At 38.4% G+C, this 24,900-nt stretch overlaps 1 protein-coding gene across 2 annotated transcripts in view; it reads left to right on the top strand.

Annotated features, from left to right (window-relative positions):
- Positions 1–2,318: 2,318 nt before the first annotated feature.
- The window catches only part of ATAD5 (ATPase family AAA domain containing 5), a 35,406-nt gene continuing 12,824 nt past the window's right edge, over positions 2,319–24,900 (top strand). For both annotated transcript variants that reach the window (XM_024979989.2, NM_001435017.1), the window contains exons 1-12: positions 2,319–2,747; positions 5,646–7,561; positions 8,535–8,631; positions 11,786–11,941; positions 13,334–13,460; positions 13,994–14,075; positions 16,641–16,825; positions 18,476–18,633; positions 19,112–19,271; positions 19,723–20,049; positions 22,925–23,021; positions 24,613–24,692. In XM_024979989.2, coding sequence (XP_024835757.1) covers positions 2,682–2,747; positions 5,646–7,561; positions 8,535–8,631; positions 11,786–11,941; positions 13,334–13,460; positions 13,994–14,075; positions 16,641–16,825; positions 18,476–18,633; positions 19,112–19,271; positions 19,723–20,049; positions 22,925–23,021; positions 24,613–24,692 — 3,451 coding nt within the window. In that variant the 5' untranslated portion in view covers positions 2,319–2,681. The remainder of the gene's footprint in view (positions 2,748–5,645; positions 7,562–8,534; positions 8,632–11,785; positions 11,942–13,333; positions 13,461–13,993; positions 14,076–16,640; positions 16,826–18,475; positions 18,634–19,111; positions 19,272–19,722; positions 20,050–22,924; positions 23,022–24,612; positions 24,693–24,900) is intronic.

The following is a 24,900-nucleotide window of genomic DNA, read 5'->3' as shown; positions in this document are numbered from 1 at the left end:
TGCTGCTGCTAAGTCACTTCAGTCATGTCTGACTCTGTGTGACCCCATAGATGGCAGCCCACCAGGCTTCCCCATCCCTGGGATTCTCCAAGCAAGAACACTGGAGTGGGTTGCTATTTCCTTCGTCAATGCATGAAAGTGAAAAGTGAAAGTGAAGTCACTCAGTCCTGTCTGACTCTTAGCGACCCTATGGACTGCAGCCTACCATGCTCCTCCGTTCATGGATTTTCCAGGCAAGAGCACTGGAGTGGGGTGCCATTGCCTTCTCCGACTGCATACTCTAGAAACTAGCAATTCCACATCTAGGTGTGTATCCTGGAAAAGCACTACTTGTGTTCAAGGAGACAAGAAGGTTCATCAACTCACTATTTATCTAACAGAAAACTGAAGACAATTTAAACGATCATCGCTAAAGAAATGGGTAAATAAAAGGTGCATAACTGGGTGAAATGCTCGGGAATGAAAAAGAACGAATCAAGTGGACCTGTATCATGGCTAGGTCTTGAAGACAACGGGGAAAAAAAAAATTGCTGAGTGATATTTACGTTGCTACCTTCTATGTAAAGAAAAACAAAGCTAAAGATTTTTCTACAGATATGCTTGTATGTACTTTTACATACATCTATTTATACGTAGAATACCGGATCGAACCCGGGATTCTTTACCGTCTGAGCCACCAGGGAAGCCCCCCCAAAGAAAGTCTGCAATACTATCCACCAAATAGGTAATATTGGCTGCCTTTGCGGCTAAGAGGAAGAAACTGAATTTGGGGGTGGAAATCAGAGAGACTTTCAGTTTTTTTCAGTAATTTTCTAATCGATTCCTCCTCTTCCGCCCCCCAACTCTAGCTCCGCCTCCTGCTCCTCCTCTTCTCCGTTCTCCTAGAGAGTATTCTTATTCTACACGAGTTATAAACAAATGAAACCAAAACAACAAAACAGTTTATACTTAGAAGTGCAGTCTCCCTTCCTGTAAAACCTTATCAAGGTTAACAATTTTCAAAGAGAATGTAATTACCACTAATTTCATTGGAGACATTTGTACTCTTTATGTTGTCCAGACAATAGCAAATACCATAATGATAGACGCAGTTACTCAACAGTTAAAATCAGTTTGCATAACCCGATGAACAAGGTGGCCTCTCGCTCTCATTTGATAGGTCTGTTTACATGTCTTGTTTCAGCTCTTACACATCGTGTAGTTATGCACTCAAACAAAATAAATACAGTGTGTAAATTGCAAGTGTCATGTAAAAAAATGTAAAGCTAAACGTATGTATGAAAACAATGCAAAAGATATATGAAATTATCGTGACTACAAACTAGCATACTGATGGTTGCTGCTAAGTCACTTCAGTCGTGTCCGACTCTGTGCGACCCCATAGACGGCAGCCCACCAGGCTCCCCCGTCCCTGGGATTCTCCAGGCAAGAATATTGGAGTGGGTTGCCATTTCCTTCTCCAATGAATGGAAGTGAAAAGTGAAAGTGAAGTCGCTCAGTCGTGTCCGACCCTCAGCGACCCCATGGACCGCAGCTTTCCAGGCTCCTCCGTCCATGGGATTTTCCAGGCAAGAGTACTGGAGTGGGGTGCCATTGGTACCCAGGGACAATTCGGACACATGCCAGCCTGCTGAGGCGATAACCGCGGGCTCGTAGCCGCTCGCGCGGACAAAATCCACTGGAATAAATGAGTTCAATTAGGACTAAAAAGTCGAAGAGACACACACACACACACACACACAAAATAAATAGGAAAAAAACTGAAAAAAAAAAAGAGTAGAGAAAAAAAAAAAGAGTAGAAAGTAGAAATCTTGGACCCCCAAGTGGGCGTGTCTAGAGGTAGGACGCTTGCCAAAATAACCTTTTAGTTCCTGTGAGAGGAGTGTAATCAATCATTATTCCTTTTTCGATATTTCTCGAATTTTCACTTTTAAATAGGGGCTAATCTGGGGCATCAAAATATAGGGGTTTAGGGAATTCCTGGCCTAAACCAGTGGTTGGGACTCCGCGTTTTCACTACTGAGGATGCCGGTTCAATTCTTGGCGGGGTAACTAAGATCCCACAGGCGGCCAAAAAAAAGTATACGGTTTTAATTTTGCCACCAAGTGACTTAGTCAAAGCACATCCTCATTCGTGAAACTGGGCGTTAGAAGTTTGAAATCGGCAAACTCCCCGCTACTTTTAGATTCTCGATCAAACAGTCCCGCCTCCCGCAGGTTTGGCAAAGAAGTATTTTGGCCCTCTGGGCGCACCGTCCGCGCAGCGTCCGGAAGCAACCTAAGCTCCGCCCCCTGCGCTCCAGTCGGCGCGAAAACCCAATTGACAAGAACTCCCTCCGAAGCCCAGGGGTTGGTTCTGCGTTCGACCTGCTTTTCCCGCAGGACCCCCAGCCCCGATCACACAGGACTGGAGCTCCCGCCTCGGGGGCACCCCACGCTCACCAACCACGCCCGAGGGTTCTCGCTGCCCGCGCTTTCTTACCGCCTCTTCCCGCGTTCGACTCGGCTGAGCTGGGCCCAGCCTCTGCGACCACCCCGGGCCGTGGGCGCGGGGGAGTCCGAGGTGGACCCCGCGGCCCAGGTCCTCGCTCCTGCTGGAGTCGGCCGCCTCCATGGCCTCCCGACAAGCCGGGCAGGGCCGCTCAAGGTCCTAGGAACTGGTATTCCGGAAAGGAGGGAGCATGGTGGGGGTCCTGGCCATGGCGGCGACAGCTGCTCCCCCTCTGGTGAAGGAGTACGAGATTGAGGTGAGCTTGGATATCTCCGTTTGTGAGGAGTGATCCCAGTTTAGGATCTATGAGGGCAAAGGAGGGACCTGGTGAGGCCTCACAGAGTTGTGACATTGTGTGCAACAACTGCTGGGGTGTATCATTTCTTGAAGACGTGATAGGTCCTGACAAACGTTAGGACTGTGAGATGTTTGCGGGGACTTCAGGATGCCTAGTTAAGGACCAGATCCTGAAATGTTGAAACTGGCTGTTTTGGACTTGGTTAGTGTCATGAAGGATCCTATGGTCTAGTTTGAGTTCATGATAAGGAAGCAGATAACTTTAACATTGAAAAGAATCTTTGAGTTCTACTTGTCCACCCAAATCCATCTGCTCTGGGAATACCGATTAGATTGTCACTACAGGAGTCAAACAGAACCCTTCATTTAAAAATCACTTTCTCATTCTTCTATAGCTTAAAATACTGCAGTTAGAAGTCCCACCTTGCCATACTGTTATTCTATTGTGTTCATCAAGTTTCAGTGAAATGTACTAGCAGTTGTTATAAAGAGCTTCTAACACCATGAAGTAGTGAAGTAGCATCTTAAAGTGGATGGTTGCTATATTTTTACACCTTTTCATCTCAGGCTCGCATTCTGTCTGCCGTACGTATGCACTGTATGTATGTCCTTGAAGTGAGCCAAGATGTATAGTCACTTATGTAACTGGGACTCTTTCTGTTTAGAATTGAGTTCTGTTGTCTACTTGTTATTAGGTGTTATGCTGGTGCTTGTTTGCTAAATCAAGGCACTTGCTCTGCTTGTCTTAGGTGTGAAAAAGAACTTTTAATACTGGAATCACACAGTTCTTGCTTTTTGTTTGGGCAGTTTTCCCATCTTTTTGTTACAGTTTCTGTTTTTGCTGCCCGGCTTAGAGGGTTATTTCACAGTAATATTTACTGTTCAGTATTGGAAGGGTATATCAACTCTGTGATGAGGTGTTATTATCTGTATTCTGTGGATGAGAGATTAAGTAGTAATTAAAAGTAAGTTAAACTAGGTTGTTGTTGTTCAGTCATTAAATTGTGTCTGACTCTTTGTGGCCCCATGAATTGCAGCATGCCAGGCTTCCCTGTCCTTCACTATCTCCCTGTGTTTGCTCAAACTCACATCCATTGAGTCAGTGATGCCATCCAACCATCTAAATTAGGTTAGAAGAAGTAAATTAGAAAATTAAAAATAATTTGCTTAAGGTTCCACACTAGTAGATGACAGAACCAGCACTTGAACTTAGATCTGCCTAACTCCAGAGCCCATGGTATACCGCCTCTGATACCATTTCAGGATAGTAATACTAACAACCACTAGCATTTTCTTCTAATACATGTATCTCTTCATTTTAAGAGGTAAAATTTTAATCTGTCTGTAATTTATTTTGCCTTATATTTATCCAAAGGGTTAGAAATTGGCCCCAATAGTTTCTGTTAACTACTTCTTTGCCCAGTGACTTGAGTGCTATTGTTATCATATGCCAATTCTTAAATATCTAAGTCTTTTTCTGGTTTTCTAATCGGTTCTGTTCAGTTGCCTATTCGTGCATCAGTGCTATGCTTTAATCATGATAGCTTTATAATACATGTACATTTTCCAGAAGTATAATTTCTCGATTACTTATGTTTTTTAAAAAAAGGTTTCCTTGTTATTCTGGCAAGTTTATTCTAACAAATGAACTGAAGGAAATTAAAAATAACAAAAAGACTGATGGAGTTTTTTAATAAGGGCAAAGACTGATGGAGTTTTTTTATAAGGGCAATGAATAGTGTAGGAGTCAGGCAGTAACTGTTTTAATCAGTTCAGTTCAGTCGGTCAGTCATGTCTGACTCTGCGACCCCATGGACTGCAGCACTCCAGGTTTCCCTGTCCATCGGCAACTCCTAGAGCTTGCTCAAACCCATGTCCATCGAATCGGTGGTGCCATCCAACCACCTCATCCTCTGTTGTCCCATTCTCCTCCCGCCTTCAGTCTTTCCCAGCATCCGGGTAAAACTCCAAAGTGCTGGTGTTTTAGTTTCAGCATCAGTCCTTCCAATGAATATTCAGGACTGATTTCCTTTAGGATTGACTGGTTTGATCTCCTTGCAGTCCAAGGGACTCTCAAGAGTCTTCTCCAACACCATAGTCAAAAGCATCCATTCTTTGGCTCTCAGCTTTCTTTATAGTCCAACTCTTACATCCATACATGACTACTGGAGAAACCATAGCTTTGACTAGACAGACCTTTGTCAGCAAAGTAATGTCTTTGCTTTTTCATGTGCTGTCTAGGTTGGTCATAGCTTTTCTTCCAAGGAGCAAGCATCTTTTTTTGTTTTAACAGCATATTAAAATACTGGAAAATCTTATTTATTTGTAGTAAGTGCCCACTATAATTTTTGCTTAATTAGTAAATTTTGGAATCCTAGGCTTGTTCCCTGTGTACCTGTTTCTTCGAAATAGAATAATTTGTTTACTTTTAGCTAAAAAACCATAAAGGAAATGGAAACTATTTATAAAGTTCCTATCATGGGTCAGACTTTATGTGTTTGTATGTAACATGTTTATTGCAAATTCTGTTGGAGTGTGTGGTACTATTTGAAGGTTATTAAATGAACAGAGGCCAGCAGTAATTAATGTATTTGTACACAAATATAGTGTCCTTGAAACTTTCTATTGAAGTATACATACAGTAAAGTACACAAGTTATAATTGTGTAACTCACTGTGACATTGAGATTTGATTGTAGGTTTAAGTTTAAAGTTCTTTTTCTTCCTAATATATCATGTTTATCAAGTAAGGAAGCCTTCTTTTTTTTTAATTCCATTACATAAAATAATAAATCCATGTTTAAACTTTATAGTATTTTGCTTGAAATAAGGGCTTTTTTCTTCTTTTAAATTGATAGGCATGCAAGAAGCGAAGGAAAGACGATGACAGAACTTCTTGCAGAACAATCACAAAGTATTTATCACCCGTGGGGAAGACTGGAGACAGGGTTTTCTCTCCACCCAAATCCAATAATATTCTGGATTACTTTAGAAAGACTTCATTCACAAATGAGAAGACTCAGACAACAAAAAAGTGCAAGACAAAGCCATCCACACCATTGCCTGCTGACAGTGGCAAAGACTGTTTGGAAATGCTCTCAAATACGCAGTGTAAGAAGAGAAGAAAGAGACTAAGTTTATCTCATCGACTAAGTAGTATTAAAACTGAACATAAAACTCCAATTGAAATTAACAGTGATGAGAGCAAAGAAGACTGTAGTTTAGATAATGATTTTGTGGAAAGTACTACTTCCGCTTTACTTGACAAGAAACATGTCGAGGTACTTGCAGAAAGTATTCAAAGTCTCAAAAAGCAATCAAGCACTGTGACCTCCAGAAAAAGTTCTAAGAGAGTAAATCCTAAACATGGGCCATCAAAAAAAGATCGCAGAACACTGAGAAAAAGGAAGCACAGAGAGGTCATAGATCTATCTGAAAGCTTATCCTTAGCAGAGGAACTAAATTTCCTTAAAAAAGATGGTAACGACAGTAAACAGATAAGGCCTTCCCTAACTAATGAAATCAAAAGTACTGTAAATGATGCTGAGCCTAGAGATCAAATAACTGAAATAGTCCCATTAAAAGATAGTACAATAACTGTCTCATATGAGGAATTTTTAAAAAGTCACAAGGAAAATGAAGTGGAGCAGACACCAGACTCTACAGTGTCAATTTGTATTCCTTCTGAAACTGTTGAGGATACAGTCAGAAGTGGTTCTGTGAGTGACCTTGAAACCTATGAAATTTCTCAGCAGACCCGCTTTAAGACAGTCACTGTTCTCGCGCAAGTTCACCCTATCCCCCCAAAAAAGACAGGAAAAATACCCTCCATTTTCTTGAAACAAAAGCAGGTGGAAATGGAAAGTAGTCTTTCTGATCCTGAGAATGAACAGGCAGTTCAGAAAAGAAAATCTAACGTTGTTATACATGAGGAAGAACTAGAATTGGCGGTGTTGGAAGCTGGAAGCTCTGATGCTGTGAAACCTAAATGCACTCTAGAAGAAAGACAACAGTTTATGAAAGCATTTAGGCAGCCAGTATCAGATACACTTAAAAATGGAGTCAAAAAGTCTTCTGATAAGCAGAAAGAGCTCAATGAAAAATCTTTAAATGAGGAAGAAAGAGATAATCATTCTAAAAAAGTCATGGAAAATCCTAATATCCAAATGGTTTCAAATCCTGGCAGTTCACAGCCCCACACTGATAAAGGGAGTTTTCCTAAGAAGAAAAGTAAAACACTGAAGAAAAAGAATAAAAAAGTGTTAGAGACTGTTGGTATTCCAGCTGAAAATAGAGAGGGAAATACTCAGGAAAAAGAAACAACTCTTTCCTTTAAAGAGAAGCAAAATCAAAACAGTCTTAGAATGAGTTTAAGACAAAAGAAAACAGAACTTTTCAAAAACAGCACATTATTGAACAGTGAAAGCCTTGTTTGTGAACGTACAGCAAATGATGACCCTCTAAAGATTTCCTCTCTGTGTAATAATAAGTCTTCAAAAAAAACCAGCTTACCAGTTAAGGATAAGGTTATACAATCTAAAGCTGAGACTGAAGATAGCTTGGGAAATGTTTCTACACCCAAATCAAGCAGAAGATCTGTAAGAAGTAGCAGCACGCCTGCCACAATAATCGTTCGAGGTACTGATTCTGAAGATGCGCAAGACGATAGTCCGGTCAAAGCTTCTACTCCAAAAGCAGCCAGCTTATCAGAGAAGCATCGCTTATATACAGCGGAATTAATAACAATACCTTCTGATTCAGAGAGTCCTATTAGGTAAAAGTTCTGTTTTGTTCTCAGGTTCTGAATATTCTGTGTAAGTTATTAGATTCGAAGGAAAAGATGTCAAGCACTGGAGAGTAGTTTGGTGTTTTTTTTCCCCCTAGAACACAGCTTATTTATAAGAAAAAGAAAACAGGGTTTCAAAAATGTTGCTTATTTTCCATACTTAAAGTCATGCATGCTTTCAGAGGAATTCTGGATGTATTTTAGATGAGCTTTACACTCTTGTTTATCATAGTTGCTAATTCCTGGAGGAATATCCTTCAAATAAGAATTCTGTGCATTTAGCAAACATGAGATTAAAAATAAGTTATAGAACTTTAGGTAAACTGAGCCGTATACTGTGAGATATATACTTGCATGCTGGTTCTGGCTAATGTAAGATTTTTGAAGTGAAGTTGAGTGAAAGTTGCTCAGTCCTGTCTGTCTCTGTGACCCCATGGACTGTAGTCCATAGAATTCTCCAGGCCAGAATGCTGGTGTGAGTAGCCTTTCCCTTCTCCAGGAGATCTTCCCAACTCAGGGATCGAACCCAGGTCTCCCACATTGCAGGCGGATTCTTTACCAGCTGAGCCACAAGGGAAGCCCAAGAGTATTGGACCAGGTAGCCTACCCCTTCTCCAGGGGATCTTCCTGACCCAGGGATGGAACTGGTGTCTCCTGCATTGCAAGCAGATTCTTTACCAACTGAGCTATCAGGGAAGATATGAAAGATCTTAGGGACTAATTTTCTGGAAAACTTAGGATTTACAAAAGAAGCTTTATGTTTTCTAAGAGTTTAACATTGAGTTTGGCTTACATTTGAACCAGTAACTTGAAACTAATGGAGGGTTTGATTTTTTTTGTTTTCTACTTCAGAACTGTCTAGAAATTAGAGCTCTAGCTAGTTGTTTACTATATTTAATTGAAATTCTTAGACGTTATAATCATAAAAATATTTGTCAATATCTTTCTGGCTTGCTTTCAGAATGAAATTCACCAGAATTAGTACTCCAAAAAAATCTAAGAAAAGGTCTAAGAAATCTGAAGCTGCTGATGAAGATTTTGAAACTCAGACTAGAAAGGTAATTGAAATATTAGGGAGTCCTGTAAGTGGTATTCTGTTTTCTAAAACAACCACCACTACTTTTGGAAGTGATACGCCAAAAGAAGATTCACGTAATTCATAGACTGGTTTATGTTAACTACAACCCTTTACTATTTTTGACTATTCACTCCGTGAGTTAGCTTATTAAAAGATCAATATATCTTATTGTGAGATGAAAGCAATTGATGAAGACCGTGTAGTTTACTTAGAAAAGGTGTTCTTTTTTTTTTAATTTATTAATTTATCTATTTATTTAGGCTTGTCCAGGTCTTGGTTGCAGCATGTGCTATCTTTAGTTGGAGCGTGCAAACTCTTAGCTGTGGCATGGGAGATCTAGTTCCCCGACTAGGGGTTGAACCTCCACCCCCTGCATTGGGAGTGCAACGTTTCAGCCACTAGACCACCAGGAAAGTCCCAGAAAAGGTGTTCTTAATCACAATTATATTCCAATCATTTTCCTTAAGGCTGGTTACAGAAATAAGCATGATTGAATTTTTGTTTTATTTCTCTAGAGTAGAGGCTAAAAAGTGGGGTCTCTCAACCCTGGTACTGTTGACATTATGGGCTGGATAATTCTTTGTTGTGGGGGACTGTCTCATGCATTATGGGGTGTTTAACAGTAACCCTGGCGTCTACACATGAGATGCCAGTGGCAGTCCAACTTGCCCAGCATTGGCAACCAAAAATATCTCCAGACATTACTAAATATCCCCTGGAGGGAAAAATCACCCCCAGTTGAAAACCACTACCACTATCCTGAATGGAAAATGTGTAGGAATAGTTTAGCTGCTTTTGTAAAATAGACTGCTTATCCCCTCCCTGAGAGAATTGGATTCTCCCTTGGGTGAATAGATACAAGTGTGTGTGGGGGTCTAAAAAGCTACCAGGGTAATTCTAATGTAATTCTTGGGAGAAAGCCCTTGCCACAGAAAGTTGGTATCTCCTTTGTTTTTCTTTAACAACTGTCCTTTTTTTTTTTTTGATAGCTTATCACATTTCAGGTATTATGCTTGGTACTCGTACCATTAATCTCATGAAGTAAATATTTAGCCCTCTTTTGAAGGACAGTGGTTCCAAAGAAGGTTTTTGAGAGTTGAACATTTTTGAGAGTTGAAGTGATACACAGTGCATTTTAAGCTGGGGGCAGGGGAAGAGGGCTACCAGAAGCTGATAAATAGGAAGAAAGTAGAGAACTGTCAGGACGGAAGTTCCTGTTGTAGTAGGAGTAAGTAAGAGCTGGGAGGACAGGCAGCTCGGTCACAAAGGAGGGTATTGGAAACGACTATTTTTTGAGGTGATAGGATTATGGTTGATTTTAATTTTCTTCATTTTTCTGTTTTTCTATAAATAAGAACTTTTAAAAACTTTTATCAGAAAAATAACTTATTACGAAAAAAAAAAAATTTCAAGTAATAGTAGAACTTGCCAAAATGCACGTGTATTTTTTTCCCAAGCATTTACTAAAACAGATCTCTTTGTTAACTGGTTCAGTGATGGAGTTGTTAATTTAGATTAAGCTGGATTATTACCCTAAGGTTTATCACCAGCCTGTCAAAAATTTTGCTACCAGAACAACAGATATCTATCACTCTACTCCTGTAAGCAAATCCCTAACATTCCTAACCTCCTTATGTACTGAATACCCATGCCTGTTCTTTATTTTTTTATGCCTATTCTCTTTAACATTTTTTAAAAAACATTTTAAAAGTTTTGAAGAAATACCAAACGTTTGTTTAAAAAGCACAGTAGTATATACATATAAAAGTGAAAACTTTTTAAATTTTTTTCTCTCTTATTCTGTAAGGGTAACCCACTTTTAATAGTTACAAGTTTATTAGTCCAGACTTTTTCCTGTGCTTAAACAGATATGTCATTTTTAAAAGAGATCGTATAATGTAAACTGTTTTATAGCTTGTTTGCAATATGTTTTTAATACAAATGTAAAACCTTGTAAAACTCAAAATATGGAAAACATAATCTGGAAGATAATATTTGAATACACAGAGTGGCTTAGTACATCAGTGACAGAGCCAGACCTGCAGGGTAGACTTTGCTCTTTTCTATGCCTACTGCCCTTTCAATTTCTCTCCAGAGGATTCAGCCTAAAAGTGACTAAAAACAAAGAAAAGATGCCATGAAGATGGAAATAACCAACCATTCCAATCTATACAGACATCTTTTTTTTTTTTTTTTTTAATTTTTATATACGGTCATCTTTCTGGGTGTTTTTTAACAAATGTAATTATATTTATCTGGATAGATTTCAAGTAAACAAATGAAGGCAAACCAAGTATAATTAGACACATTTTAATTTCATTTCCATGGTAAAATGTGAATAGGCATTTTTTTGGTCCTGTATTTGGTGTGATCTGTGATTATATTTTTCCATTATGTATATATTTAGTGGATTTCAGTTTTTAGAGCACTTTCAGGCTCATAGAAGAACTGAGCTAAAGGTGCAGGTTTCCCATATACCCTATGCTGCCACACAGGCAAAGCCTCCCCCATTATCAATATCAGAATAGTGCATTTGTTATCATTGATGAACTTACATTGATACATCATTATCACCCAAGGTCCATGGTTTATTTATTTTTAAGTCTTTCCAAAAAACATTTATTTATTTATTTAGGACTTACTTTGCAAGAGCTGTGTCTAGTTGCAGCAAGTGGGGCCTACTTCTTGTTGCGGTGCCCAGCATTCTCTTGTGGGGCCCAGGCTCTAGAGCTCTGGCTTCAGCAGTTGTGGGAATGGGCTTAGTTGTTCCGTGGCATGTAGAATCTTCTTGGACCAGGGCTCGAACCCATGTCCCCTGCATTGGCAGGCAGATTCTTATCCATTCCGCCACCAAGGAAGTCCCCATAGTTTAAGTTAAGGCTTACTCTTGGTGTTGCATAATCTGTGGGTTTAGATAAATGTATACTGACATGTATCCACCATTATAATAATAGTACCATCCAGAGTAGTTTTGCTGCCTTAACAATCCTCTGTGCTCTGCCTATTCATCCCTTCCTTTTCCCCTGACAACCACCTGTCTTTTTACTGCCTCTAAAGTTTTGTCTTTTCTGTTTTTTCTATTATTAAATATAATTTGCCAGAAACCTAAATTATTATTTCACATTTGTTTTTAGGTAAGCCGTGCTTCAAAAAATGTATCAAAAGCAAAACAATTGATCGAAAAAGCAAAAGCTTTGCATATTAGTAAGTCAAAATCTACTGAAGAAGTAGTGACACCTTTAAGACGTTCGTCTAGACATCAGACGCTTCCTGAAAGATCAGAAACAGAAGTAAGTATTACAGATATTTAGTGGTATAAATTTTGTTCTCTTCTGTTTGAAATGAGAGAAGGAAACCATTATAAAATTATAAGAGAGAGTACTTGTAGGAAGCCTTGAAGTGGTAGGAAGAATATAATTTTCCATTCTTTGACTTTGGCTCTCTTTTGCCCACAGAATACAATCTGAATCCTCATCAAGTCATTCAAGACCCTTCATAGACAGAACTAGCTCCTACCTTTCCTCAAAACAACCCTCTTCCTCAAATACACACTTTGCACTCTGTCTTACTAAATTATTCATTTCTCTCCAAAGGGTACAGTTTTAACTCTTTTCAGTTTGTAGTTTCAGCTTGAAATGTGTATTAGGTACTCAGTCCTACTGGAGGAATTCCTACTTAGATTTTAAGATCTGCTAAATGCCACCATCTTCTGTTTTTTAAAAACTACAACAACAACAATTTTTTATAGAGACATATAGCTTTATTAGAGAGATATAATTTTCATATCGTATAGTTTACTGTTTAAAGTATGCAATTCAGTCATAGAGTTGTGCATCCATCACCACAGTCAATTTTAGAACATTTTAATACCTCCAAAAGAACCCCCATCGTCCTTAGCTGTCACCTCCCAATCTCCCTTCCCTCAGCCCTAGCCAAACCGTATAGGTTTGTCTGCTCTGGACATTTAATACAAATGATATATTATCACATATAATACTATATATGGTCTATTGTATCTGGCTTCTCTCATTTAGCATAATGTTTCAAAGGTTCATCCATGTTGTAGCATTAGTGTTTTCTCTCTTTTTATTGCCAAATAATACCCCATTATACAGAAATACCACGTGGTATACGGAAATACCACAACTAACGTCCATCAGTTGTTGGACGTTAAACTGTCCACTCGTAAATTAGCTCTCCCTCTGTCCCCTAAACCCTGGTTCTAACCTTGATGCCATCGCTAGAGTTTCATTTGTCCGTGTTTCAAGTGTCTGCTCTTGCCTGTACATAGTAGATACTCAGAGATATATACTGACCATATGAGTACTTCTCAAACTTCATCTAATATTTTTCTAGGATATATAGTTCTGAAAGGGGATAGCTAGAATTTTTATAGCTTGGTTGTATTGATTCTTTTTTCTGGAATATAGTTTGTTGCTTTTTTAAAAAAGAAAACTGTGATCATAGTAAATCTTCTTTTTGATCATGTGAACTTGTATGCTGTAAGCACAGGCTACTGCCATTCATATCATGTATTTTTTGTATCAAATAGTTTCTGACAGGGAGATGTATGGAATTGCTCATGTGATCTTCTTGTCTATGACTTCTAGCACTATAATCTTTTTGAAATTGTAATAACATTAACTATGTTATTAAAAATTTTTTTTCTTATTCCATCTTAGGACTCTGTAATAATAATAAGTTCAAGTCCTCCTCCTGTAAAGCATCCTGAGAAAAATCAGAAGAAACTTCAGTGTCTGAATGATGTGTTAGGAAAAAAACATAACAAGGCTCCTAAAAATGTCCCTGGTAATCAGATTTGATAATATCAATGGTGAACATTAGGAGGTTTGAGGGGGATTATTTAGTTCTGAATTTTAATTTAAATTTCTTGTCTTATAACCTTTTAATTATATTAAATATTTCTATTTTGATGAGTAAATGAGTGAAGTTATAGTGTAGTTAGTAAAGAGTTTTACAAAGAGTAAGTGAGTATATTTTAAGTGATTGCATTTCTTTGTATCTTTTTAGCCTCAGTTAACTTAGTGATTCTGAAAGCTGACTGATCATCAAAATCATCTGGGTAAATTTAAAAAAATGTTAAATTTTTAGGTCCTTTCCTAGACATTACTGACCAAGAGTCTCTAGAGGTGGGTTGTGGGAATCTGTAACTTAAAAAAAACCTCCCCAGTAAATTCTGATATTGATATTGCCAGGTTGAGAGACCAACTCATTGTATAGAAAAATTTTAGTTAAAAAAATTTTTAAAGAGTTCTGAAAGTAATTGAAGGTAAGTGGAGATGATAAGCCTTGATACTAACCTAAGTATTTATTTTTCTAAGGAAAAGTGAAAGTCGCGCCTTTATTTCTTACTAGAAAGACTCAGAAGACAGCTGATCCCGCCCTTGGTTTTGATGAAAGCAGGTCAGTCTGATACAGATTTTAAAATGCCAAAATATTCTATGGAATGTATTTTGTATTCATTTACTTTGATGAGAAAGATTTAAACTATCATATGAAGCTTTAATAAGTCCATTTTAAAAGATGACAATGTTGACATTGCTACAACTGCAATTTGAAGATCTTGATCTTTTGCAAACATTTTGTGGCCATCTGTAGACACGCTAATGGAAAAATAAATAGGCAAACCAAAAATACCAAAAAGCTGATTTATGAACCTAGTAAATATTTAAATATCCCTTATGTACCAGGCACTGTGTTTGGTACTAGAATATCAATGGAAGTAAGACACATTCCCCATCCTCTTGACTGGTAAAGAAACTGTCTGCCAATGCAGGAGACGTAAGAGACTCAGGTTTGATTCCTGGGTCAGGAATTTCCCCTAGAGAAGGAAATGGCACCCCACTCCAGTGTTCTTGCCTGGAGAATCCCATGGACAGAGGAACCTGGAAGGCTACAGTCCATAGGGTCGCAAAGATTAGGACACAACAGAGCGACTTAGCACACACACACTGTCTTCTTGAGGCTTACACTTTAGAGGAAAGACAATCTGATTAAGCATTAATTGAGCCAACAAGTGAAGAATTGGAGTTGTGCTAAGGAGAGGTACAAAGTTCTATTAAGTAGATTTGGTCTGGTTAAGAAAGGATTCACTGAGGAAATGATGCCTGAACTGAAGGATGAGCAGGAGCTCATTGGGGAGGAGCAGTGGTCCATCCAGAGGGACCATCTAGAGTCCCTGTGACTGCAAGGAGCATGGTAAATACAGGAAGTTGAAGGAATGTCCCTGTGACTTGAGCACAGTGAGCGGAGTGTGAGATTATGCTGGAGAGGTGGTACCAGCCCATGTGGGTAGGACCTTTAGGACACATGAATGGATTTTGTCACTATGCTAAGAGCAATGAGAAGCAGTCAGGGTTTTAAACATGAATGGAAACAAGCATTTGAATTTTGAAAGTTTAATCTGACTGCTGGATTAATTTGGCTGTTGTACAGAGAATGGGATGGAGGAAGGATTAGAGTAGATATAGGAGTCCTGGTGAGAGATAATGAAAGTGTGGACTCAAGTATTGGAGAGGATGTACGAAAGATTTTAGGAGTTACATTTATTTGTTTATTTTCTGCCACACCATGTGGCTTGTGGGGTTTTAGTTCCCCCACCAGGAATTGAACCTGTGCCCTTGGTAGTGAAAGCGTGAAGTCCTACCCACTGGACCACCAGGGAATTCCCTAGGAGATAAATTTAAGAACCCTTTATGATTAATTGGGCTTCCCTGATAACTCAGTTGGTAAAGACTCTGCCTGCGATGCAGGAAACGCTGGTTTGATTCCTGGATCGGGAATATCTGCTAGAGAAGGGATCGGCTACCCACTCCAGTATTCTTGGGCGTCCCTGGTGGCTCAGCTGGTAAAGAATCCACCTGCAATGCTGGAGACCTGGGTTCTAATTAATTATGATTAATTAAGAGTTGAATATGGAAAGATGACACCTAAGTTCTGATCTGGGCCAGTGGGTTGCACAATGGAAGAAGACCAGGTTTAGGGACATGAGTTCAGGTTATTTTTTCTTTTTTTTCCTGTTTCAGTTTTATTGAGGAATAATTGCCTATTGTTATATGCACATATTTTAAGCACACAGTTTTGACAAGTATGTTATAGCTGGATATTACATCTTTCTTTTACTCCCGATTGGTTTACTTTTTCTTTTTCTGTATCCCTACCACCACCAGAACAAAAGGTTGTCACTATTCTGGTTGCTGTTACCATTAGTTAGTTATTTCTGTTGCCATTGGTTATTTTTCGTCTGTTTCCGAACATCACATAAACGCTATATGTTATTTTGTGCCTCAGTGCACTTGCTTGGTACACAACATATACGCATATTTTTTAAGTCAACTTTATTCAGGTATAATATGCATATATTCATATGCACCCCTATTAAGTAAATAGTTTGAACTGTTACAAACATTCATGTAGGAGCCTGCCATGGTACGTCAACACCACTCTCTCCCCTCGGCCTTCCCATCCCCCATCCTCCTCTAGCCTGTCTCCACCGTCCTGCGTGAGTCAGGAGTCTTAGGGTTAGCAATACGTGATAAGCCAGGTGAAACTGAGACATCAATAATGAGGGCCCTATGGTTCCTACTGTTGGAAACTTAAAAGTTCTTCTATTAATTTCTAGAAATGTGGCACTGATTTTATCTGATTATACTATAAATGTATGTTAAAAAAAAAAAAAGGAAGACAAAAGACAGGAAAAAAAAACTCACCTACCATTCGAAGATAGCCTGTTAACATTTTGGTGGATGTTCTTCAATACATTTTTTTTCTGTATATACTTATTACTTAATGTTTTAACATTGACTAGACTTTCCTTTTTACGATAAGCAGAAAAAGAATTTGACCAGTTAACATCTCAGGGAGCTGATTAAATTTTTTTCACATAAAATTAAGAAATATTTATCTTATAGTGTATTTTTAAGTGTTTATAATCTTAGCTGTCCTTTTCTCACATTATTTTCTTAAAAGCCAAGATGCATCTGAAAAGTCTCAGGATTGTGATGTGCAGTTTAAAGCAAAGCGTGACTTCCTCATGAGCGGTTTGCCAGATTTGTTGAAACGACAAATTGCAAAGAAAGCTGCTGTGTTAGATGTGTACAATGCAGTGAGCTCCAGTTTCCAGAGAGTCGTTCATGTTCAGCAAAAAGACCATGGTGAGTTTATTATTATGAGATATTTTTAAACGTTAAAAGCAGCAATATGAAACTATGTAAGTGGGTTTTAGGTGAGACAAAGGTTCAGGTATAATTCTTATGTGAATTTAAAGTAGCTTTTTATCCTCTCTCTTCCTGGGAAATCCCATCAACAGAGGAGCCTGGTGGGCTACAGTCCATGGAGTCACGAAGAGTCGGACACGACTGAGCAACTAAACCAGCACTACCGCATCCTCTCTGCTGCAGCCTTGGGCTGAGAAAGGGGGTGGGGCAGGAAAGCTGAAGCCCTTAGCCCTGATGCCAGGGGAGGGCAGGCACGTGTGTAGAGCTGAAGTGAATGCTGTCCAGAGAGGCGCTGTGTTCTTGAAACCTGAGCCTGTCTGTGCACAGATCATCTTGTAAGAGTTTCTGAGAGGAACTCCATCCCTGTCTGTCCAGTCTGCAGCTCACTGTTTAAGAGAAATCTGTCTGCCTCCTTGCTGTAACAGCTTGTTCTGTTTGGTACCACACAAGTATCTTGTGAACCATCTGGAGTGGTAACAGGGAGCCGTGCTCCACTGTTCTAGCTCTCTCTACCTTCACATGTACCGCACTCTAGAGCAAGATGTTTACACAAGCCGTAGGATGGTGTTAACTTGATCTTGGTCTAATTCTCTGTGGATTCACGTGTTCTGGTAACCACAGTCTTACTTTACCTATTTAGTTTTTATAAGTACTGATGATATACAAAGCCTTCTATCTTTGCTTTGTTGTTGTTCCTGAAAAGTGTTAGTCACTTCAGTCGTGTCTGACTGTTTGTGATCCCATGGACTCTGTCCATGGAATTCAGAGGCAAGAATACTGGAATGGGTAGCCATTCCTTCTGCAGATCTTCCCAGCCCAGGGATCACCGGGGTCTCCTGCACTGCAGGCAGACTCTTTACTGTCTGAGCCACCCAGGAAGCCCCCTATTGTTGTTCCTACCTAGTGCTTTTTGTCAGGGCAAAAACAGTTATGTTCTTCTCAGCTGGCTTTGTGGTTTGGTTTGGTGTAATCCCTCTACTCATGAAATGTTCACTATGTTCTGTTCTCGTTTCTTTTTCTTTTATGTTTCTGACCTTCACGGTTTTTGAGTTTTATTTAGCCTGTCTTTTCTCTGTTGTATGGAGAAGTTCCCAGCCAGCCTTTCTAAAATATTCTACTTTCCCTTTTCTCTCAGTTCTGCTATGGCCATTCAGTGGATGAAACCTTTCTTGTTACCTTCACCAGCTCAGTTTTATAAAGCATTTTCTAATAGTATGTTCAACTATAGAAATTAGTTATACTTTTCCTTAGGATCATGCCCATGGTCAGCTAGGAACAGAATCTGGATTTCAGGATGCTAATTGCCCCTGAAATTTTTAACCTGAGTAGCAAGGTTGATTTAAAAAAATGAGAAATGTGCTAATATTTGCTTATTTTTAACAATTGGGAGGGAAGACTAGGTAATTTTTATTAATTGTGTTTGTTACAAGTGAGGATTTTGTTTCTGTGTACTCCTTTGAATTTTGATACTTTTGTGTTAACTGTGTAGTTGTTGAGTCTTTTTGTGTTTGTTGACTTGGCATTTGGTAAATGGATAAGAATATGAAGAATGAAGGTAATTAACGTTATTTTTCTGTTTTTCTTTAGGGTGCCATTTGTGGCATTTGAAACCACCCACTTGTCCTCTCTTAACTAAACTTAAAGAACTAAATACTAAAGTAATAGATCTCTCAAAATGTGTTATGGCTCTTGGTGAATTTTCAACATTGAATTCAAATTCGAAAAGTAATAATTCCACTGTTGGGGTAAGTATGAGAGCAGTCAACTTATAGGATGTTTCCTTCACATTTTTCAGAGGGAAAAAATTTTACGTGTCTACTATTGGAGCCTAAAGATCATCTCTTCCTAGAGTCCAATTTTAAAAAATAAATCCCAATTGAAATACAAATCCTTTTAAATTCTGAGAACTTTAAAAACATTTTAAGAGTTAATGATAGCCAGTTTCAAAAGAATATTAGATTGTATAGCACATTTAGGTACTTTGTCAGTCAAAATTATACTCTAATAAATGTATAAAATACAATTCGTTTAAAAAAGAACAATAAAAATATGAACTAAGTCCTTCTAAAGCTATGCAAATGCAGCTTTGCCGTCAAGGGTTGTATTTAGTGACTAAGGTTAATCCTACCCTGACGTAGACTTATAAACAGAAAATAATTGGTAGTATTCTGATTAATATTATTAGAATGTGAGTTTAATTGAACATTTGGTTTTTTATTGCAGTTTATGGGGAAAAGGAAAGATTTGACTGAAGAAGTAAGAAATCTTTTGTTGGAGGAAATTAGGTGGTCAAATCCCAGATTTCCTTTGAGGAAATACTTCTCTTTGCTTCTAAAAAAGCGAACTGAGCACCAGGTACTTTCTGAGTGTCATTGTAAACAAGGTTAGTGATAATTACTGTCATTTCCATTAACATTACAGTTTTGAAAATGCTGAGGTTAGCTATTAACTCTTGGAAGTGCTCAGCACTGAGAGAACTTTTCTTGTGGTTGACAGTGAGGTTTGTTCAACTAAAGTAAAGCATCTTATGTGATGCATTGTTGGCCTCTGCTGGCTTACAGAGTGGCCAACCCCAAAACAGCTTTAATTATGTTAAAATACTAATATTTTATTTAAGGAAAGTCTTAGATTAGGTAGTTTTTATAGCCTGTACAAAAGGCAGTCTAAATAACAAGATAGCAACTAACTTTCAGCATGCAATATTTGATTCTTGGCTTTTCATTTCATAGTAATAAGGCTATTGGATATTTTGAAGTGGTATTAAGATTATTGGGTAATAAAAATAGTTTTTTGTTGATTGGTAAGCACGTGCATTTCTATAATTTCCCAAATAGAAAGTCCACAACTTGAGCCCATTGTTAGCCGAAAAGAAACCAAAAGGAAACGAGTGGAAACGGAAAATCATAAATCCAAAAGAAGGAAACCAAATGAATATTTAGAAAGTCCAAGAAAGATAAATGGGAAACCAGAAGAACTTGACAAAAGAAACAACTCCAGTGGGATAAAGCTAGATTCTTCCAAAGGTTTGTTTCCTAAAACATCCAGGAAGAAACAAACAGCTTTGAGTACAAGGTGTAAAGTGGAAACAACAGTAGAAGATCCTGATATTCTGATAGTAGATGATGACAAAAAGTCTTCATCAGAAGTGTCCTCCATTCCAGGTAAATTAGATTCTTTTCTCCTTCTGGTCCTAGACGTTTTTTGTTTGCTTGTTTTTCTCATTTTGCCCCTCTTTTTTAATGTATGCTCATTGCACCATTCAAACAAAATAAGACGAGGAAGCCTCACTGATTAGGGTCTTACAGATAAGCCACATTTAACAGATTTCTGTTTGGCCGTTGATTTTTCTGTGCTTCCTTAAATACGTATGCCTTTTTTAAAACTTGGGATCACACTCTACCTATTATTTTACACCTGTTCCACTGATTTTTCTGACACAGTCCCATTTGGTTATCTAGCGTATCTGGAGTATTCTATTGAACTGATTAATTTATTCATGTAGAGTATGTTTTGATCATCTGTACAGCAAGTCTGTCTTTTTTTTAATTGAAGTATACTTGATGTACAACGTTGTGTTAGTTTCAGGTATGCAGCAAAGTGAATCAGTTATACATATACATATATGCGTTCTTTCTTTTAGCTTCTTTTCCCATATGGGCCATTACAGAGTATTGAGTAGTGCTGTGCTATATAGCCGACTCTTACGAGTTATCTGTTTTATATATAGTAGTGTGTATATGTCAATCCCAATCTCCCAGTTTATCCCTCCCTCCATCTGTGATTCTGCTTCTGTTTTGTAAAAATGTTCATTTGTTCCCTTTTTTTAGATTCCGCATATAAGCAATATCACATAATATTTTTCTTTCTGTGTCTGACTGACTTCACTCAGTATGACAATCCTAGATCTATCCATCTATAATTCTTTTTAAACTATATTCATCCATTGCTCCACTAAATGAACTGCAGATTCCTTTACCTGACAAATTCCATGGGCATTTTGATTTTGCATTAGTATGTAGGTTAACTTGAAGGGAACTGGTATCTTCCCAACGTTGTATTCTCTGTCAGGAGTGTAGCCTCTCTCCATTTACTCAGGCCGACCTTATAGAAGGTTCTAATGTATCTTTTTAGTGGTTAAGAAGAGGCTTTGTGAAAAGGATGCTACATTTGTCCTTTAGATGATTTCTTATAGTACAAATTATTTTTCATAATTTGCATTTCTTAAAGAAAGGCAATGCCAAAGAATGCTCAAACTACTGCACAGTTTTACTCATCTCACACGCTAGTTAAGTAATGCTTAAAGTTCTCCAAGCCAGGCTTTAGCAATACATGAACTGTGAACTTCCAGTTGTTCATGCTGGTTTTAGAAAAGGCAGAGGAACCAGAGATCAAATTGCCAACATCCACTGAATCGTTGAAAAAGCAAGAGAGTTCCAGAAAAACATCTATTTCTGTTTTATTGACTCTGCCAAAGCCTTTGACTGTGTGGATCACAAGAAACTGTGGAAAATTCTGAAAGAGATGGGAATTCCAGACCACCTGATCTGCCTCTTGAGAAACCTGTATGCAGGTCAGGAAGCAACAGTTAGAACTGGACATGGAACAACAGACTGGTTCCAAATAGGAAAAGGAGTACATCAAGGCTGTATATTGTCATCCTGCTTATTTAACTTCTATGCAGAGTACATCATGAGAAACGCTGGGCTGGAAGAAGCACAAGCTGGAATCAAGATTGCCGGGAGAAATATCAATAACCTCAGATATGCAGATGACACCACCCTTATGACAGAAAGTGAAGAAGAACTAAAGAGCCTCTTGATGAAAGTGAAAGTGGAGAGTGAAAAAGTTGGCTTAAAGCTCAACATTCAGAAAACAAAGATCATGGCATCCGGTCCCATCACTTCATGGCAAATACATGTGGAAACAGTGGCTGACTTTGTTTTTCTGGGCTCCAGAATCACTGCAGATGGTGATTGCAGCCGTGAAATTAAAAGACGCTTACTCCTTGGAAGGGAAGTTATGACCAACCTAGACAGCATATTGAAAAGCAGAGATTATTACTTTGCCAACAAAAGTCCGTCTAGTTAAGACTATGGTTTTTCCAGTGGTCATGTATGGATGTGAGAGTTGGACTATAAAGAAAGCTGAGTGCCAAAGAATTGATGCTTTTTGAACTGTGGTGTTGGAGAAGACTCTTGAGAGTCCCTTGGACTGCAAGGAGATCCAACCAGTCCATTCTAAAGGAGATCTGTCCTGGGTGTTCATTGAAAGGACTGATGTTAAAGCTGAAGCTCCAATACTTTGGCCATCTGATGCGAAGAGCTGACTCATTGGAAAATCCCTGGGAAGGATTGAGGGCAAGAGGAGAAGGGGACGACAGAGGATGAGATGGTTGGATGGCATTACCGACTCAATGGACATGGGTTTGGGTGGACTCCGGGAGTTGGTGATGGACAGGGAGGCCCGTTCTGCTGTGGTTCATGGGGTGGCAAAGAGTTGGACACGACTCAGCGACTGAACTGAACTGAGTGCTTTGAGTAACTTTTTTTTTTTCCTTTTTTTTTTTTGAGTAACATTTTTAATGTATACTTTTAAATCTTCCTCCCTGGTGGCTCAGAGGTTAAAGTGTCTGCCTGCAAAGCAGGAGACTTGGGTTCGATCCCTGGGTTGGGAAGATCCCCTGGAGAAGGAAATGGCAACCCACTCCAGTATTCTTGCCTGGAGAATCCCATGGACAGAGAAGCCTGGTGGGCTACAGTCCACGGGGTCACAAAGAGTCCTGCACGACTGAGCGACCTTACTTACTTTAAATCTTATAGTCATAAGACGTTATGGTGGTTAGCTTTTAAGGGGAACAGTTTTGATGAGAAGAATTTTCAATGTAATGTTAGGTTTTTAAAATTGCCTTTTTTGGCAGTTTATAAATATAAACATTTCTACAAATACTTATTGTTACATGAAACAATAATGTAAATGTATAAGAATATATGTTTATGTCAAGGAGCAAAATACTTCAATACATATTTTTTTCTCTAGATTCTGGAATTGAAGACATGCTTTGGACGGAAAAGTATCAACCTCAGAACTCCAGTGAACTCATAGGCAATGAACTAGCTATAAAAAAGTTACATAGGTTGGTAAAATTTATAAAGGAATTGAGAAATAGTTTATGAATCTAGTTTTACTATTTATTTATACTGAAATCTAGAAATTATGGGCTTCTCTGGTGGCTCAAGTGGTAAAGAATCTGCCTACAATGGAGGAGACTCGGGTTCGATCCCTGGGTCAGGAAGATCCCCTGGAGAAGGGAGTGGCTACCCACTCCAGTATTCTTCCCTGGAGAATCCATGGACAGAGGAGCCTGACAGGCTACTGTCCACGGGATCGCAAAGGGTCAGACACGAGTGAATGACTAACACAACGCTAGAAATTATAAAGTTATACATCACAAGGTAAAATCTTAAAAATTAAAAATCCAAAGTGAAAAGTAAATGTACCTCTTTTCTCCTGTTTCTATTCCTTACTATTAATGATGTCTTATAAAACCTTCCAGAAAAAATTAATGCATATATTTGCTCTTCCTAACAGATAGGATCATATTACTACTAACTTAGGTCATAATCCTTGTCTTCAATTCCTACCTCCAAAGAGTTCTGGAAATTGAAAGTTTATTAACTTTATTATATACAAAATATTTATTATGACCTTCCCTGGTGGCTTAGAGGTAAAGAATCTGCCTGCAGTGCAGGAGATGCGGGTTTGATCCTTGGGTCGGGAAGATCCCCTGGAGAAGGAAAAGGCAAACCACTCTAGTATTCTTGCCTGGGCAATCCCATGATTTCTGCCTTTTCCATGAACAAAGGAGCCTAGAGGGCTGCTGTCCATGGAGTCGAAAAGAGCTGGACACAACTTTAGCAACTAAACAATGACAAAAGTTCTTTATAGTCTTTATCGGTCCCAACCAGAAATACCCAGTGATTATAGATGTACTGCCACAGACCCACTAAAGATATTATGTGATATGTAGTATATGTTCCAAATTATATTTCTAATATCTGAGAAATCTTGAATTCTAAAACTCACCTTGCCCAAAGGACTTCATACAAGGAATTGGGAGCCATCATAATAAACACGTTAAGATTGGCGTTGTTCTAAGTACTTGATAGTTCTTAGCTCATTTGATCCTTAGAATGATCCTATGAGGGTAAATACTGTTCCTCAAGAAGAATGAGTCCTAGAGAGGTTGAGTTACTTGTACGAGGTCACACATCTGAAAAGTGGTGGAGCTCAATTTAAACTCATGCGGTCTAGCTCCAGATGAGAATTTAATCTTCCTACTCATAGCATGGTGATTAGACATCTTTCAAGTCATCGTCTGTTCCATTTCTGAGTTTCTCTGTACTGGTTTCTTATGTGACCATACCATAAGGTATCTTTTTCCCTACCGATGCACTTTTTTAAGTTTTTCCTTTTGGAGACTAATTTAAACAGTGTTGTAGTGAATATCCTTGCACATATAGTCTTGAGTATTTAGGCAAAATTACTTCATTTTAAAATATTCATGCCAGTTTAAAATTATTTTACTATATAGTTGATTCAAAAGCATCATGGAATTCTTAAAATGTAACAATATACCGTACCTTCCCCCAACAACCATTTTAACATATTGTCTAAAAACTACATTCTGTGACTTATTTTTATTAACATACATTTTCTTTTGATAGTTGGTTGAAAGACTGGAAAAGAAGAGCTGAATTGGAAGAAGGACAGAATTTGAAGGGAAAAAGAGACGAGAAACAGGAAGGTATTTTGAGGTTTTTTTTGCATTTCACTGAACATTTTTAGAATTAGATTAGCTAAACACTTTTGTGAGGCTTCTTATTTGATATGTTTGGTTTTCTCATTTTTGTACATTGAATTGCCAACATTTATCAGCAGGAAGTTGTGGGGTTTGGTCACCGGGTTTGGTGAGATAGAGCTGCTGCCCATCAATTGTTTTATGTGCGTTTGAA

The sequence above is a fragment of the Bos taurus genome, chromosome 19 (genome assembly GCF_002263795.3).
Source record: "Bos taurus isolate L1 Dominette 01449 registration number 42190680 breed Hereford chromosome 19, ARS-UCD2.0, whole genome shotgun sequence".
Lineage (NCBI taxonomy): Eukaryota > Metazoa > Chordata > Mammalia > Artiodactyla > Bovidae > Bos > Bos taurus.
The sequence above is the reverse complement of the archived record's forward strand: the minus strand, read 5'-3'. Positions and strand labels throughout refer to the sequence as shown.